This window comes from Zootermopsis nevadensis, unplaced genomic scaffold (assembly GCF_977971745.1).
Source record: "Zootermopsis nevadensis isolate Lab colony 2312 unplaced genomic scaffold, Znev_1.0 Znev_ptg000006l, whole genome shotgun sequence".
NCBI classification, from domain to species: Eukaryota; Metazoa; Arthropoda; class Insecta; order Blattodea; family Termopsidae; genus Zootermopsis; species Zootermopsis nevadensis.
The window spans coordinates 10,052,710-10,069,715 of NW_028259138.1; the positions used below are offsets into that span (position 1 = coordinate 10,052,710).

At 40.1% G+C, this 17,006-nt stretch overlaps 1 protein-coding gene across 3 annotated transcripts in view; it reads left to right on the top strand.

Moving 5' to 3' along the window:
- Positions 1–1,583: 1,583 nt before the first annotated feature.
- Positions 1,584–17,006, top strand: part of LOC110828980 (acid sphingomyelinase-like phosphodiesterase 3b) — a 433,816-nt gene continuing 418,393 nt past the window's right edge. For 2 of the 3 annotated variants that reach the window (XM_087343675.1, XM_022062239.2), the window contains exons 1-2: positions 1,584–2,021; positions 3,516–3,993. In XM_087343675.1, the coding sequence (XP_087199801.1) occupies positions 3,975–3,993 (19 nt within the window). In that variant the 5' untranslated portion in view covers positions 1,584–2,021; positions 3,516–3,974. The remainder of the gene's footprint in view (positions 2,022–3,515; positions 3,994–17,006) is intronic. The other variant, XM_022062241.2, reaches the window with a different exon arrangement.

A 17,006-nucleotide genomic window follows, 5' to 3' on the forward strand; every position in this document is an offset into this window, starting at 1 on the left:
TTGACTCTTCCTTGAACTAAGATTAGATGCTGTGATATGCGTATGCATTTGTTTACGTTTTTAGGCTACAGAAGTAAAATTACTGTATCGATCAAATTAAAAAGGATGTAATGGACACAAAACGGAGAAGTGAGAAATGAATACACAATTTTGATCGGAAAACCAAAATTAATGATACCACTTAGAACATACGGATATAAATGTGAGTGAAATATTACAATAGGCACTGAACAAAATTTTGGGCATTGACTAGATTTATCTGACTTTGGAGAGTATTTATGTGACGGGTTCCTGAGAACAGGGCAATGAGTCTCAAGGACTCAGCCGCAAGCTCTTAAAGGTTATTTGTTGTGTTGTGACTAATACCACAAGCTAACCAATTCCAGTGGTTGTAAGGTAGCCTTCGAATGCTATATCTGCATGGGTGGTGATCTTAGCTTCTCTGCATATCTCATAATATCAGAAAACTTACAGTGATCTTATCCCTATTCTAGAGAATTACACTGCCCGTATGGACTGAATTTAGAATGTCAGTGACCTAAACAGAATTGGGAATGTAACGCCAAACACTTCCCTTTGTCAGTGAAATGTGTAGTGACCAACACAGTGGCAGAGAGACGTTCATTTCCAAGAAATTATAAGAACTACAATGTGAAGACGATTATTATTATTATTTAGTGTTCTGTCTGACGACAGGTCCATATGAACAGGATCCTTCCATCCTTTTCTCGGACTGGGACCTGTTCATATACGTTCTTGGCAGATGATCCAGAAGTGGTTTGCCATTGCCTTCTTCTGTGTGTGTTGGGATGCCACGGAGAAACCGGGGAAGCCCCCGGAGGAAAACTCCGTGTTGCCTAGACCACGGCCTTGCCCAACACAAGTTATAAATTCGGACACCGCCGGGAATCGAACCCGGGACCCCAGGATTACAAGGCCAGCGTTCTAACCGCTAGTAATATTTAACAGAAAATTAACTCCTGATAAGTTTCTACTGAATCCTAACGCTTCTAATCAGCTAATTTCTTAACAGCGTACAACGTACTGTCAGTTGTAATGGGTTCGAAAATACTTTAAAATATAGCTGGCATCTTGACTGAGTATATAAGCGGACTTCCTAAGTAATTCCAGGCTAAAAGCGGGATAGTTTCTTAAAATATGCCGCGAAACCTTTCTTTCTAACCTTTCCAAGTCGCAACTTAACTGTCCCGGAGTTGATCGAACTAATTCAGTGTTAACGCGCTCGATTCGAAATCTAGAAATGTGACAAAATATAACGCGATCCTCTAAAAAGGCTATTTTAAAAGATCATTACGAAAAAGTTATTTTAAAGTTTACTGTTCTTTGCAGGTGACCGAATGGTACCACCTTCATATTCACCACGACCACTTTGGAAGCAAGCAAAACTTTAGTAACGAGTACTACTAACATCTTGTCAGAAGGTTCCGGTCTGGATACGAACAATGTACCTCTGCTCAGCAACAATAATAATTAACACTATAACTATTGTGACGTCATATGGTTCTGCGCCTTGGCTAGCAGGGGGCGGTGCCTCGCGCAGGATTCTCTCCCGTGCCCTCTCGACGCCAGAAGGGTTTCAGTCGGGCGTCGGTAGAGACGTTTGCAGCGACGGTCAGTGGCTCTCCTGGCAGGAAGCAGCGTCGCGGTGCATTGGGACAGTGACAGGAGGACATGACAGTTACAGTAATCCTTTGATGTGCCCCGCTGTTCGGTGTTTCTGTAGCAACGCACTTTGTATTTATCTCGCTATATGGATAAACACTTGCCACTGATCACAATGCATTTCAGATTTATCAAATTAAAATGTTCTTAGTGCTAAGTATTGTCAAAGTTATAATTTCACCCTCAGACTCTGAAGTTGCTTGAAGCATGTGATCGTGGCGTGAGATTCAGCCAGAGTGGTTTGTTAAAACAGTGCTGATAGTTTTAACAGAATAAGCCTCTCCTTTGTACCAAGTGTGTAGAAGAGATAAAGTCTATAGTTCAGGAAGGAATCCAAGGTAATTATTACATACACATGTTCATGGTGTGTACACTGCTATTTTTATGTCCTAGTCGATACCTTTGTGACGAAATAATTTTTCTTTTGTATTTAACGGTGTAGAGATTTCTGCTTATTAAGTGTTACGTGTTCCGTGATCCTGCACCCAGGATATACAAACCGATAGACCTGCAAAGGAAAACACGAAACGTGTTCATTCATCCAGAATCCTGCACGGAAACCAACGTACTTGGTTCGAACACCGGTAAGGCCCATTGGCTGTTCTGTCTTCTCGCGTCTTTTATCAGCACTTCCAGAAAATCGATGGTGCTGCTTTGAGATACGCAATAACTCTTTGCACTCTACACAAATAATTGCATAATTTCAGTCGATATTTATATTTTGTATGTGGAGCGTTGATCTACAAACGAACATTGGACAAAGCATAGAATTTTCTTTTCTTGTAAGGTTAAAATTACACCACTTGCTCCAGTTTTAAACATCGCTTAGGAAATACGATTATAAATATGTTTAAACTGGACATCCGAGCCAGTGGATGTCCTTGGTCGTCACTACTTGCTTTTATTTCGTACACACATGTAATATTATGAATATAAAGGAATTTTGCTTGTTGACTAAACCTTTACAAGTAACTGTCACCTGTATCAAGTCCAGATGTTACTGTGGTGAAAGATCCGGTCTGGCTTGTACTGCGTCCCCACGCCACTAAAATTAGAGGAAGATAAGAAGAAGAAATGTTATTGTGCATATTATTATTAAAATACCTCAACATATTATGAAGCAATTGGTTGTGGGGAGTGGCGGATTTAATATCATTTCATTTCCACTTTTTGGCCTGTAGATGAGTTTTCGCCACTGGAATTTCTCCAAGAAAGTGTATACAGTTTTGGGTTTTATTTGCTTGTAAGAATAAATGTATCCTGCATCATTACGAGATGTGTGTAACAGAGGTTCGGTTTGTTTCTTGGAAGTGTGAACAGCTTATTTAAGTAATAATCGGATAAGCTTCAAGTTTTAAATAATTAACTGTTATTGCACGCTCGTGGTCCTGTATTAACTATTTCCTTATTGGCTTTTATTTCCAAAAAACATCTTATTTGCTACTTGATAAATTTCTGTTTTGAGAAGCCACGGGTTACTTTAAGTTTTGAGAGGAGGTCGGAAAGATATACTTTATTCTAACGCTAAATACATTCAGGCCGAATTAATCAGTGCATTGAAGCGATATCATGCGTAATATGAGTAATTATTAATGGAAATGAATGTATTTTTACTGTTACAGTTGGTATATTTCTTTATAAACGCTCTGTAGCCTGTACCAACTGTCTTGTTGCGTCGTTGCTTGTCTCTCGCTCTGCTCGGGATATCTTGCGAAAGGTTTAAGTTGGTATTGTCTATGACGTGAAGGCCACTGCCAAACGGTGGGGTGGCAACAGGGAGTGAAGTGTCTTGTGACATAGCTAAAGGAGAGGCTTATGTTCGCTTTGCTCAGATTTGTTTAATAGGCACTGCCAGGCTGAACGTGAACGTGGATGCTTATCAGTTAACTTTTAACCAAGTGTTGATGTCTTAATACTGCTTCATAGTGGTACTTTGCTGTGTATGAAGTGTGTAGACAGTTTCGTGTATGATAAACAATGGTTCTTGTCTTGCTTATTAAGCAGCTCAGATTGTGTGGTGAATGAATATTAGCGATTCTTGAGCTCAAACCGCTTGTGTGAACACAGTGAATGGGCCACAGAACGTGGCATTTTTAGTGCAAATTATGACTGCATCGTTAGTTTGTTATTTGCTTCATAGCAACCAGGAATAATACAAACATTATCTGCAAGAATTTGTCGACTGCAAGCTTGTAATAACGCATCACATTTTCGGTGCAAACTGCGTAGGAGGCATGCCTTGACAGACACCAGACAAGCAAGGTTGCAACTGTTGGAAGGCTTATCGTCACATGACTCCAAGAAGACAGGGTGAGTCAACATTATCTAGCTCGTGGGTTAATATGATCTCATTTTTCAGTGGCAGTAATATAACAGACAGTAAGTTAAACACAAATTCTGCCCAGAACGTGGGGATAATAACATTTGAAAATATTATTATAAATTTAATTAAATTAAATTAACGGCAGTTTAAATACAGGAGATAATTGCTGTTTTTATTTCTGAATTTTTTATGTTACCGTAACCTGTTTGTGAAGGCCTGACTCCATGGTGCAAGGTCTGTAATGAGAAGCTGACAGTTGCTAAGTTCGACAGAATTTCCAGTCTTTTATGAAAACCGAATTTTCGTTAATGCTGTTTACGATGTTCCCGCCACTGTAAGCGATCATGAATTAGCCAATTCCGCTTAATTATTACATTGTCCCCTGTACACATGGAAGTCTTAAAAGAACTAACAACTCAACAGAAGGGCAGTAAGCCTTCTCGTAATTGAATTTGATCCTAATTTCGTCCCAACGTCTTATTGATTTTTACCATCGTTCTGAAATATCTGAAGTTTTTCATCTTTTGCGTGAATGATTTATATTGTGTTTTTTTTATTGTGAGTTTTCCCCCGCATTCTAGTAATGAGACATTGACACTGGCTTCGTTTTCTCTGCGTTTATTCCTGTATCAGGTTAGTTAAGTTATTTAAAACCTTAAAAGAACTGTAATTTTACTTTTTTGTTTTGAAAGTGAAAGTTGGTGATTGTCAATTAAGCTTAAAATTTGATGACGAGACATACAAAAAACATGAAAGTTTATGTAATATTTCAGTCGAAAAACATCAAGGAAGTGTATGTTCATTACTTGTTGAAAACTTGTGATCCTGTAGAAAGGAGTTTAGCGTTGTAACAAGTTGTTTGTCGGATAGATTCACAGGTTAGGTTTCTGGTAAATGCAGACCGCGTAACTGGAGAGTTGTGACCACAGCAGTGAAGAGTCTATATCCACTGTAAATGATTCCCCAGTCGTCGTTGAAACACGCTTTTTTGGTATCTACCACGTCTCAAAACCACGTTGCTCTCAACAGCCTAGTCTTATCCATGCTGCTTACTGAGATGGACCAGAAGTTAAAGTCAATATTTTATCTCCATTGAACGTCTCGTTTTCTGTGGATTGTAAATAATCACAGATAAGGCGACAAGCGGAAAATATAGTTCATGATGAACGTCGACAGAATCAAGAATTTGCAAAATTGAGATCGTCATTGACGCAAATAACCACCAGACATTTTCTTAATAACTCCGAAACACTTCAACTGCATTACATTTCGCGTCTTTTACTTACTGATTTCATGACTACAGTGTCTGTTATTCTCACACAAATAAAGAGAAACATTTCGCCCGCCACCCAAAAAGAGGCTCACATTTTATTGGAACCATCTCGGAACATGCAAATGTTGAGTCCGTGAATTCAGTAGCTATAATACGAAAGTCTTACGTTGCATGAACCTTATCTTGAAAAATACGTGCACGCTTTTTTGACATAGGCTTACATATGTAGAGGGGCAAAAGAATTACTGAACTTTAAAAACACGCCATGAAGGGGTGTGAATGTAAAGCCCTACTTATTCTTAACCTGGGAACTAGATTTTGTTGAGTGGTTAACTTCACGTTCCGACCGTATTTAAATCATGAAAAATATCCACATCAACTAATATTTAGAAGCCTGAGACACGGCTAAGGGCGATATCGCACTAGGATGCCAACGGGAGGCCATGGCGCAGCTGCCAGCATCTCGGCCAAACTCAATGTATTAATTTAGTAGTCATATATCCCACCTGGCATCCGTCTGGCAGCGCTTCCAACTTAGCATCGCTGCCAACCTCGATGCCAAGTTCAAATGCTACTGGCATCGCTGCCACGGCCAAGGCCAAATCAACATCACATGACAGTCTGGCCAGTCCATTGACGTCCGTGCGTGAATGTGTTTGTATGTATTTCTGTTTCTTCCAAACGGATAATTTCGACACCGAAAGATTGATAATTGAAATTCAGTCCCGAATATGGGATTCATCTGCTATTGAATAAGCAAACAGGGACTTGAAAAAAAGAAACTGGGTAGAACTTGTGGAAATATTTGGAGGAGATTTATTTACAGTAGAAAAGAAAGAATTAGCTAAGAAGTGTTTCTATGGCTTTATTTGTGGGGCCGCTTTCCAATATGGCAACTTGATTTATAAGTTTTTTGTTTAGCAATCTATATATCTATCTATATATTACAAATAATGTGAATTAAGAAAAAACCTGCTTTTATAATGTTTTATTAAATAAAGTTTGTTCATGTAATATTACATGTGATTTGCAAGAACTGAAATATTTCAAATTCAATAATGGTATGGACGTGCAAAGTGTGTGTATGGAGAATTTTTTTTACTTATTTCTTTGATACAGAATTGAAATTCACTCCAGGTATGTAGTTTTGATAAAGGCAAATCTCATTTTCTCAAAAGTGATAAAAGTGGACATTTCTCCTTGCTAATAGCCCTTCATTTCGTGATCTCATAATGTTGATCCATCTGTTCGCTCGACTGGCGTCGAAAGCTGGCAGCTTGTCTGGCGTCTTTTTCTGGCAGCTGGACGCCATGGCATCGCTGTTGGTGTCGCTGCCATGGCATCCTAGTGCGATACCTCCCTAAGAGAAATAGATCCGGTCTGTACAGCTTACTTTCTCACGTTACTCAGGTTTAGACAAAACACTCGTACCATATTCCCTCCGCCATTAAATTTCCTCGCGAAGATACGTGGGAAAACATTTGCTATTTCCTTTTTCCTTCAGAACCGAACGAGACACGTGGACGATCTTCGTGTGTTCGCTTTAGAACTTATACACGTTACATCACGTGTTTTCAATATTTTCCACGCCCTTGCAGAGGGTTAAGCATGGTTTAGGTTTGAGAATAATCGACTGCTATAGACATATAATAAGCTACGGTGGTCTAGCGGTTAGAACGCTGGCCTTGTAATCCTGGGGTCTCGGGTTCGATTCCCGGCGGTGCCCGAATTTATAACTTGTGTGGTCTAGGCAACACGGAGTTTTCCTCCGGGGGCTTCCCCGGTTTCTCCGTGGCATCCCATTCACACACAGAAGAAGGCAATGGCAAACCACTTCTGGATCATCTGCCAAGAACGTATATGAACAGGTCCCAGTCCGAGAAAAGGATGGAAGGATCCTGTTCATATGGACCTGTCGTCAGACAGAACACTAAATGAAATAAATAAATAATAAATCACACATACTTAGAAGCTGTTACTTAGCTATTGCCGCTGTAGTCCTCTGCGGTCATCTTTAATAAACTTCGTAATAACGAATACGTAAATAGGCCGCCCTGTTGCCTCTAACAGATGAAAGTTACACTTCTACAAGACTTAATCAAAGAATTATTCTAAGTTAAGTTTTAATTACACTAGCCTTGTAAGCCTGGGGTCCCGGGTTCAATTCCCGGTGGTGCTCAAATTTATAACTTGTGTTGGGCAAGGCCGTGGTCTAGACATCACGGAGTTTTCCTCCGGGGGCTTCCCCGGTTTCTCCGTGGCAATTACTCCACTCACACACAGAAGAAGGCAATGGCAAACCACTTCTGATCATCTCTGCCAAGAATGTATATATGTATGAGCAGGTCCCTGACAACCTGAAGAGGTTGGAAGGATCCTGTTCATAATATATGGACCTGTCGTCAGACAGAACACTACAAATAAAATAAAAGTTTTAATTGTGGCTCGATAAACGAACGTCTGTGACATAACACAGGTTTTATTTCATTTTATTTTATTTCCACCGTAGCGTCTTATGGCACACACCAAAGATATCCCCTTACGTATTAAATTGTGCGTGGTTGCCTAGCAACGCCGAGGAACAGATAACGGCAAAACGGAGAGACATTGGTCTTATACCATAAAATATATTTGCTGTTTTGTTTTTAACGTTCATATTTTCTTCGGATTATAATCCAAATACTCTGTAACTGAAATTTGTGCAACAAAATTTTTGTGACTCTATAAAACTCCGAGTCAGTTTACAAAGACTTAGGTATCAGAGATATTGAAATGGATGAGTGACTTTTGTACATAAGGAAGGCAGTTATTTTTCCAATAGTGATAGCTTATTCATCAACAAAAACACAGCGGAAATGACTGATCATTTATCTACCCGTTTACCCTCCAAACAAATTAAGAAATGTGCCACGGTGGTCTAGCGGTTAGAACGCTGGCCTTGTAATCCTGGGGTCTCGGGTTCGATTCCCGGCGGTGCCCGAATTTATAACTTGTGTGGTCTAGGCAACACGGAGTTTTCCTCCGGGGGCTTCCCCGGTTTCTCCGTGGCATCCCATTCACACACAGAAGAAGGCAATGGCAAACCACTTCTGGATCATCTGCCAAGAACGTATATGAACAGGTCCCAGTCCGAGAAAAGGATGGAAGGATCCTGTTCATATGGACCTGTCGTCGGACAGAACACTAGATAATAAATAAATAGACATATCCCAGTCTTGCCGGCATCGATCCTCTCGCGTTGCTTCGTTTACGGCATCTCTTTGAATAAACAACGCTAATCTGCATACGAAGAAAAGCGCACATCTTGTTATGAATGTTAATTTTGAAAACGAGCTTATTCTGTAATACGGGGCGAACTTGGTGCAAGCAACGAACCGAACCATGGAAAGGCTGTCTGCACTAAGAAGTTTGAGAAAAGGAAACGAATGGGCTGTAGAGAGAAAATACGCTAGAAGGGGGAGGGGGGTAGTTGGCAACGGGCAGGGCAAATAGATAACCTCTGAACCTGGACTTGTCATAGAACGAGAAGCTAAAGGGTGGAACAGACCCTTAGTTTTTTTTCTTTCCGTTAAAGAGAGGGATGTAGAATGGTTCCAAAATGAAATAGTATTTTGAGGGAGGTGAGGCTGGAGGAAATTAACAGTCGAGTTTGGAATTTTGGCAGCTGCTTCAAAGGCTGAGTGATATTTATTGAGATTTCAGTTTCTCATATCGGCGAGTTTGACGACGGTCGTCCGGGATGTTGGCTCGACGTTTCAGAGACGCATTATACCAGAAAGCTGTTATCTTAATTCCGGATGACATTTCATTGTTCTGTACAGGGGAAATGGTAACACGGAATGTGCTCGTCAGGACACACAGTAGCGCTCTTTAAAGTTCAGGTGCCTGGAATACAAATGAGGTTCATTACGAAGTGAAGGAAGAATACATTCACAATATTTTTTATTTTTGTTGTATATTTCAAAATTCTTGTCGTTTCATTTACTTTTGCAAAAACTGCATGAAGATGATAGTAATTACATTAAATAGTTTGTCAGTTCTTTTGTACGCTTGAGAAAGGCGGTTTTTACCATGAGATAAAAATACAAACTGCAAGTGTTTGAAATCGTGATGAGAAAATTTTTCACTCTGAAGGGAGGATTAAGTCACCAGCAAATTTAATGTAGTTTATTATTTTATTTTAACAATAACGAAGAATTCTATGATTTATGTGAATCACCAAATATTGTTAGGTTTTTCGATGTTTTTGTTCTGGTTTGTGACACCGTGTGTACTTGTACAGTCCACAGATCAGGAGAAAATCCCTGCTAGGAATTCGATATACGCGCATGCGCAAGATTTCGCGGTGAGTGGCGACCGATCCTAAAAGCATTCGTTCCACAACCACTGAACGAACAACAGACGACAGCTTTCATATGTTTTAATGGGTACAGCTTTAAGATTACCTCACAGAGGCACAGCGATTTAATCTAGAATATTATCGCAACACCCGCAGAACACAGTACAGGTGCACTCACTACACGCTACTCTTAACTGCTTGATGTTTTCAGTCTGTGTGCAGTAGAGTAAAACTCTGACGTATCGCACTTCCCACCAATAGCAGCCCTCTAGTCCACCAGGCAGTAAACATTCCCCCCCCCCCCCTGCACCGCACCGGAAACGACTTCCCTCAGCAGGGTTTTTCTCGTGATCTGTGGACAGTAGTTAGATATCAACGTTTCAGAGAAATATTCTATCTAAAGCTTTAGCCTTGAAGATGGAGAGGGTATGTTTGTTCGAAATCGATATTCCACCGCAGTGTGAACCTCACATCTCGCATATTATTACGATAATGAAACAGGCAACTTTAAGATGGGATCGCTTCTTTCCAGATACTTGCCTGATCAATGTAAGGCCGTCTTCGGTTCTGAAAATGGCTGCCTTCTGCTCCGTCATTAAGGTGAATGATAGAGACAAATAGTATCCCTGAAACGTCGGTAAATTTGTTCCAGACTACACGGCGTCGCAACCCAGAAGATAGTTTTCTTTGTGCCCAACGGCGTGAGAACTTCAAATATTATCTTTGCTTACATTCTGCATATTATAACATCTGCAGTTTAAACATCGAGTGTAAGAATCAATAACTTACGCGGCAATATTTCGTTAGGGTGGACTGAAACGGCCGACGTCCAGCTTGCCTATGTCTAGTTCCGAGAACGGGACTCACTTTAGAACAATGCACTCCTCTTTCTGTCTAATTACAAAGTCAAATTGATTTGTTTGTACTGTGAAGGGATATTATCTTTTCTGTGCTGTCACTTTTAATTACGGCTGCATTTGTAAGCCTGACATCAAAGACCGTATCTGTTGACGTGTTTGCTCGTTGTGGAACCAAGCAGTCCAGTTCGAAGCATTTGCTGATAAATGGAGGAAACTGATATCGAACAAATTAGCCCAGTAATAAAGGGATATCTGGTTCAAGTTTTGTCCGATGTCGGATATAATAAATAAGGTCCTGGTTGCAGAGCCAACATTTTAATCGAATCAGCACCGCTTCGAGGGAGTGTGTAGTTTGAATAGAAGGCGGATCACCGATTCAAATTCACCAGTCAACGCTAAATAACCTCTGTTACTGGCGTAACATCGATAAATAACTAACGATATATCCAAAGTTAGGTTCGGATACCGCGATTGAACCTGATTCAGAGTTAGTCCCGTCCACGTGCCTCATATCGTATTTACCTTAAGTAATTAAATCCACAGTGCAAGGTCTTTCTAGAAATCAGATGATGACTGAACAGGCCAAGAATGGAATCCAAGAGTCCGTAACCAACTAGCACTTGAACAAATCCTGAATCCAGTTCACACTTTCACACACCAGTTTTCTAAGGTCAGTTTTAATGTCAAGATCACATCTAAATATATATCCCTGGTGGTTATGTCTAACAGGTTTCCGACGAAAATTCTGCATGAATTTCTCGTTTCCCCCTCCCACCTTCCATGGCTGTTACATATCGCGGTTTCCTCAACCTTCTTAATTCAATTGCCGTAATAATGCTTGATGAATGGTACGGAATATGAAACACCCTGTTAGATGGTTTTCTCCACCCACCTGTTACTTCGTCGTTCATGTTAATGCTGCCCTCTCCATTTAAGTTTTCTTGGTGGTCACTTTTACATTTGTCACGAAGTCAAGCAGCCTAATTCAAATGAATACGATGTCTTTGTGGTTAGAGATATATTTATAAAAGAAAATATATCTCAAAGACATAACGGAACATATTTCGCTTGAATGGATGTACGTAATATTAAAGCTGGTAGCTGTAATCGAATTTGGAACCCCAACCAGTTGTGACGTGGCTGGAAGAGGCATTTAGAATTCACTTGTGAAAAACACTGAGGATGTGACCCGGCAGACATATGCTCTCTGTGCCTATCCAGGTTCTGACGCCAACCGGAGAATCTCGATCCGTTCGAAGCTATGTTTCGTCTTATTCTTTAGATAAATGTACCTGTTGCACGTGTTTCTGCCTCGGATTTTGGCTCCCGAAATCTCGCTTCGTGGTTGGTTTGTAATGAGACAGGCTGTTCTGTCTGATGATGTTTATGTTCTTACGAGAAATTTATGGGGGTGTTTGCGCCCCGGATTTATCGCTCTGAAGAGTGATGGAAGAAACACGATTCCCGACAACCCGCAGCCAGCTCCCACCACATCCCCCCCACCAACTATAAAAATCTGCGTACTTAATCGAGTGTCGTCACGTGTTCTCTCTTGTAGATTATAGAGCAAAAAATTACGCTGTTGGTGTTCGAACTGCAAGCCAAAAATATTACGTTTTAAATATTTTCAATAAATAAGGAAACTCCTGTGTTAAAAACTTTTCGTTTATGAAGGTGAAAATTTCTTTTAGCATTTATGATGGTTGGAACTGAGTGGTCGGTCAGCTTTTCGATGCTGTCGCCTGTAGCCTAAATTCCCGTGGCGAGTTGTGTCTTGAGCCCATTTTGTTTGAAGCTAATCTCCATGACCATCATTTCCACGGATCGGTCTGTTTCGTCTCGAGTACAGTTCATGACTAGTGTTTAAATGTGAGTATGACATTTAAGATGATTTGGCTCGCCTAAAATAATTTCATCCTAATTATAAAATTGTTGAACCTGAATAATGCATTGCATCCGTGGTTTTACCAGGTTTCTCCTTCCTTTGTATTGATATTGTGATGTGTTAGGGTTGGCATTGTTGAACTGTTTAATGACATTGTTGTATTCATGCATTGTTGTATTATTATTGACATTGTTGCGTCTAGCATTGTTGTGTCTACATTGTTGCGTCTGTTTATTGGCATTGTTGCATAGACATTGTTGTATAGTAGGTGAGAGTGTGGAAGAAATACTGCGAAGAGAGCTGAAGTGTGAATCGCATGTAGGAGAAGTGTGTTGTAGACGAGATTATTTTGTGCTGTAAAGACGTTTTAGTTGATTAAATTCATTATTGCTGGAAGACTTTGTGGTCTCTTACAATCCAACCAAGTTTACAACTGAGATCGGATTTGAGGTAGTAGACCCCGCAAGAAATCAAGGGTTGACAATCAATGTTGTATACCGTCCCACGCTACAATATTTAGGAAATATTTTTGTTTTCCAAACACCTTATCTTATGTTTCTTATTTTTGTCGTAATAATTTGCACTATGGGGCCAACTTATCAAGTAATCGGTCCTACCATACGTGGTTTTTCTCTTTCGGTTAAGCCTGGAACTCGCCTATAGAGCTGTCTGCCTCTGACCTACTTTTCTTTTCCTGTCTGTCTGGATTTCAGAGACCAGTATTAGCCTATACTGTTTAATTACCCAATTTTTGTAAAAATCGTTTAATCTCGCACTGGCCTTTTATTATTTTCAATTCTAAGTGCCAGTTCCCTACATTCATGGTGGCAGTGCAACTTTTCAACACCAACAGCAGTCAGTTCGTCCTTAGGTTCCGTCTGGTAATACGTCTTGAAGACTCCGCAAATCTCAGTGAACGTCTTTCAGAAAACAGAAAATGACGACAACCGCGCAAAATCGGCCCCCTAAATTATTTTAATTTGAGAAACAAACTATATACGATGATGTGTTATAAAGACACTTAGGCCCCTAAAGAATTATTCTGATACACAAGACAGCGCGTCACATTCCAGATCATAGCAGACTCACTTTGATTTGATTTCTGACATATGGTCACTTTTTTGTCTTTTGAACCGTTCTTGTAGGAAAGGGTTATTCTGAGAGAAAGTGCTAACTGTATAGGTTAAATTACAGATCGGTTATATATTTTTTCTAAGTAAGATATATCCCGCCAATGTAAAATGTTCTGACATCCCCCCTGGTATGTCTTTTGGTGTGAGGCTTGTAAAACTATACCATAAGCACTGGACGATATACGGCCACCGAACGTAGCAGTCGAATGGTTAACAATCCTGCTTCGTATTCGGGAGGTTCAAAATTTCGGCCCCGGAAATCGACTATCCTGACTGGTTTCTTTTTCTGATTTTCCTCATCCCGTCCAGGAAAAATCCTGGGTAGTACGTTAAATTAGGTCACGGCCGCTTCCTTCCTTCAGTGTCATCCTCTCATAAAATAAATATATACCGCTTCACCACCTTTTTACGTACATTTCAGTCCTCAGACGATTGCAGATATGGTCGTGCGCTGAAATGGAAGTGTCGCCACAGCAGGTTCCGGTGATGTGCCGGAACTTGGCGAATGTCGCAGTTCTCTCGGAATTAAGACGCACTGTTCTCTGCCCGTTGACACGGCAGACAAATTCATCACGAGGAACGAGTTCGTGCTGTCGCCAGATGGGGTCTCTCTATTGATTGGGGCCTTTAAGAGAAACACAATGGAAATCGCTAGCTTCTGTTTCCAGGAACACGACCTGTCTCATAGACCCCGACAGTTTTCCACAAAGCTCCCTAGAATAGACTACGAACACTTTGAAATAATTTCAATTTCTCGCATTTCTAAAATCTTATCATTCGACGTTAATCTTTGTAGGTGATACGACTTTGTTAACTCATGAAACAAAATTTTCTCAAGGGATTTCTTGATGCATGATTCAACTGGATGACTGCTGGATTTAGATGAAATTTGGCATGGACATTATGCTGTTAGCAACAAACGTAAAATCATACACCAACATTACGGGCGAAGAAACGTATGAGATGGGATCGACACATACAATATGGCCATGTAGTTATATATGGTGGCAGATTTTACAAAGTTTTTGTATAATAATTGTTTGTGTAATGTAAAAATGACTTATCCTTTATAATTCTTAAGTAAATGAGAGCCATCGAGGCTCTTATGGGAAGAGTAAGTGTAGCTCCTACCCGTACTTCACATCGGCAGTAGATGACGAGTTGTCAGTGTCACACTTCGGTCGTTCTTTACCCCAGAGGAAAGGACACATTCTCATAGTCACCCGTGCGTACATTCACTGACACACATGCTAAGACTTTCTTGTTATCTCCGGTTACATTAAGTACCTCAGTGAAGTTGCAAATGTCAGGCATGTCGTCAGACTGCGCTCTGCAAATTCGCTCATCGTTAAGAACAGTATCTACGCAAGCGGTGACCTTTCACGGCTTGTGGCTGTAACTCCAAAATTCTGTGCTTATGTATAGTTTCACAGGTCTGCTTTGCTAAGATTTACTTTGAATTGCGAGAGTGATTAAATCGAGGTGTGTTTTCACGAATTCCCTAGTATGACACAACTTATGCTGATTTCCATTGGGCGTGTCCGTGTTTATCGAGGATTTCATAGATTGTCCAGTGTGCATAACAGACAACTTTTACAGTCCGGCAAAATGTTTTCCAGTGCGAAGAACCAAATCTCTGAGGTTACGTGTTTCGGAATCTATTGCGTACTCAGAATATTATTTGCTGTTGTCGGCCAATAGCTGCCAAGTAACTTTTATTTTGGTTGTCATTTTGTGACCTGTACCTTCCTCCACAGAATGTTAACTGCGTCACTACTTCTCGTCTCTTCACTGTTTCCCTAACGTTCGAAAGTTTTGTCTGTTAGTTTGATTCTCAGCTTGTGGACCTTTGACCGCTGCTGGCCCACATCATAATTTATACCGGTAAGAGTTACAAGACGTGTTTTGGCACTGCTATAAAATACTTCATTTTAAATACAGAGTGGATTTTTTTTAATATTTTTTCACCGACTAAAATGGTTGAATATTGATGTATTTTTGCAGATGTCTGACAATTTAAGACAATTATGATCACTTTCCTTTTCCGGTTGTACATATCCGATGATATGCCGGATTCAGACACCTGTCCTCTTGCATAAATAGTTTCTGGTATTGTATATGAGGTACTGTGGCGTTCTTTTAATACAGTAGATTCTCGATTACTCGACCTAATCGCGACCGAATGACAGTCGGATAATCCAAAATTTCGGAATATTGATTAAACAAAACCATTATAATTTTGTGAATGGAAGAACTTTTTTAAAAAAATAGTAATGGGTGTTTGTTTCTGAGAGTCGAGCCTCCTTCCTTTCCTTTGGGGCAAGATCGCTTCACGTCCAGGACTGTAGTACGTCCATGTTTCTCAAAGCAAGGCAAGTGCTGTCTCGATAGAATTTAGTCCTTCAATATGACTCACGGGTCGTCGGATTAAACGGAATTTCGGGTAACCAAAGTCGGATAATCGGGATTCTACCGTCCAACGAATGCGTTGAATTACATAGCAAATTAAAACCCAAAGAAGCAGATTTTACTTTGATAATAGTATCGTTAATAATCAGATTTGTCTGATGCTTGAAAAGCGAAATTGTGGAATTTCACGATTGAGGTAAAACTGCAAACCAGTGGTCTTTTTAATAAAAAATGTGAATCACATTTATACTGGTCTTTATATTTACTTACAAAACGTATAGGTAGCAGCACACATTAATTGTTTCCATGGCAACTCTTGGTCGGTAATGACGTAATGGTCTGCTACACTCTCGCATAAAAGTTCAGAGGTTAGATTTATCTGCAGCGTCTATAAGACAGCAGCTGAGGCTATTGTGGTATTCGCAGAATGGATTTAGAGGTAAGAAATACTTTCTTTGCAGATATTTACACTCACGGAAACCAGTTTAACGTTCAGGTTCTTCGATCACTGTCTGTATATAGCGTTTTATGTCACCTAAAAACACATATTTCCAAATTTTTATGTATACGTAATTATTTTGGGGTTAAAAACAAAGTTTAATGATACATGTGTTACAGAATGAATAAATTACCATTTTACAGGTCTGCGCAGTCTGTTAACAGCACGCCGAGTTAAACGACACGTGTTGACCGGTGACTACCCTTCTTTGTTTTGACGCGGTGATCCCCCGTTCCGGGTTCCGGGCAATTTAAGTGTAAGAATTGCGTAAGAGACACGTGTTGACATACAGGGAATGACCCAGTCTGAGACGTCGTCAGTTACAAGTTTTTCCTGCGCACTTTACGTATTTTACACTTCTGTAATACGTCTGTGCAAAGCATTTGTGTTCACAGACATATCGCTTTTTAAAACAATCCCTAAGTTTGGAATTTCATTTTAAAAGTATTCTCCAGACGAGTCGGCTTTGAGAAAACTTTATCTACGTAAGTGCTATAAAGAAACATTGAAAAATTCAAGTATTGTGCGGGAAAGGAAGAATTTTGGTGTTCACAGACGAAATAGCCGTTGGAATTGGAGGAAATGTTGCAAATGTTGTTGTG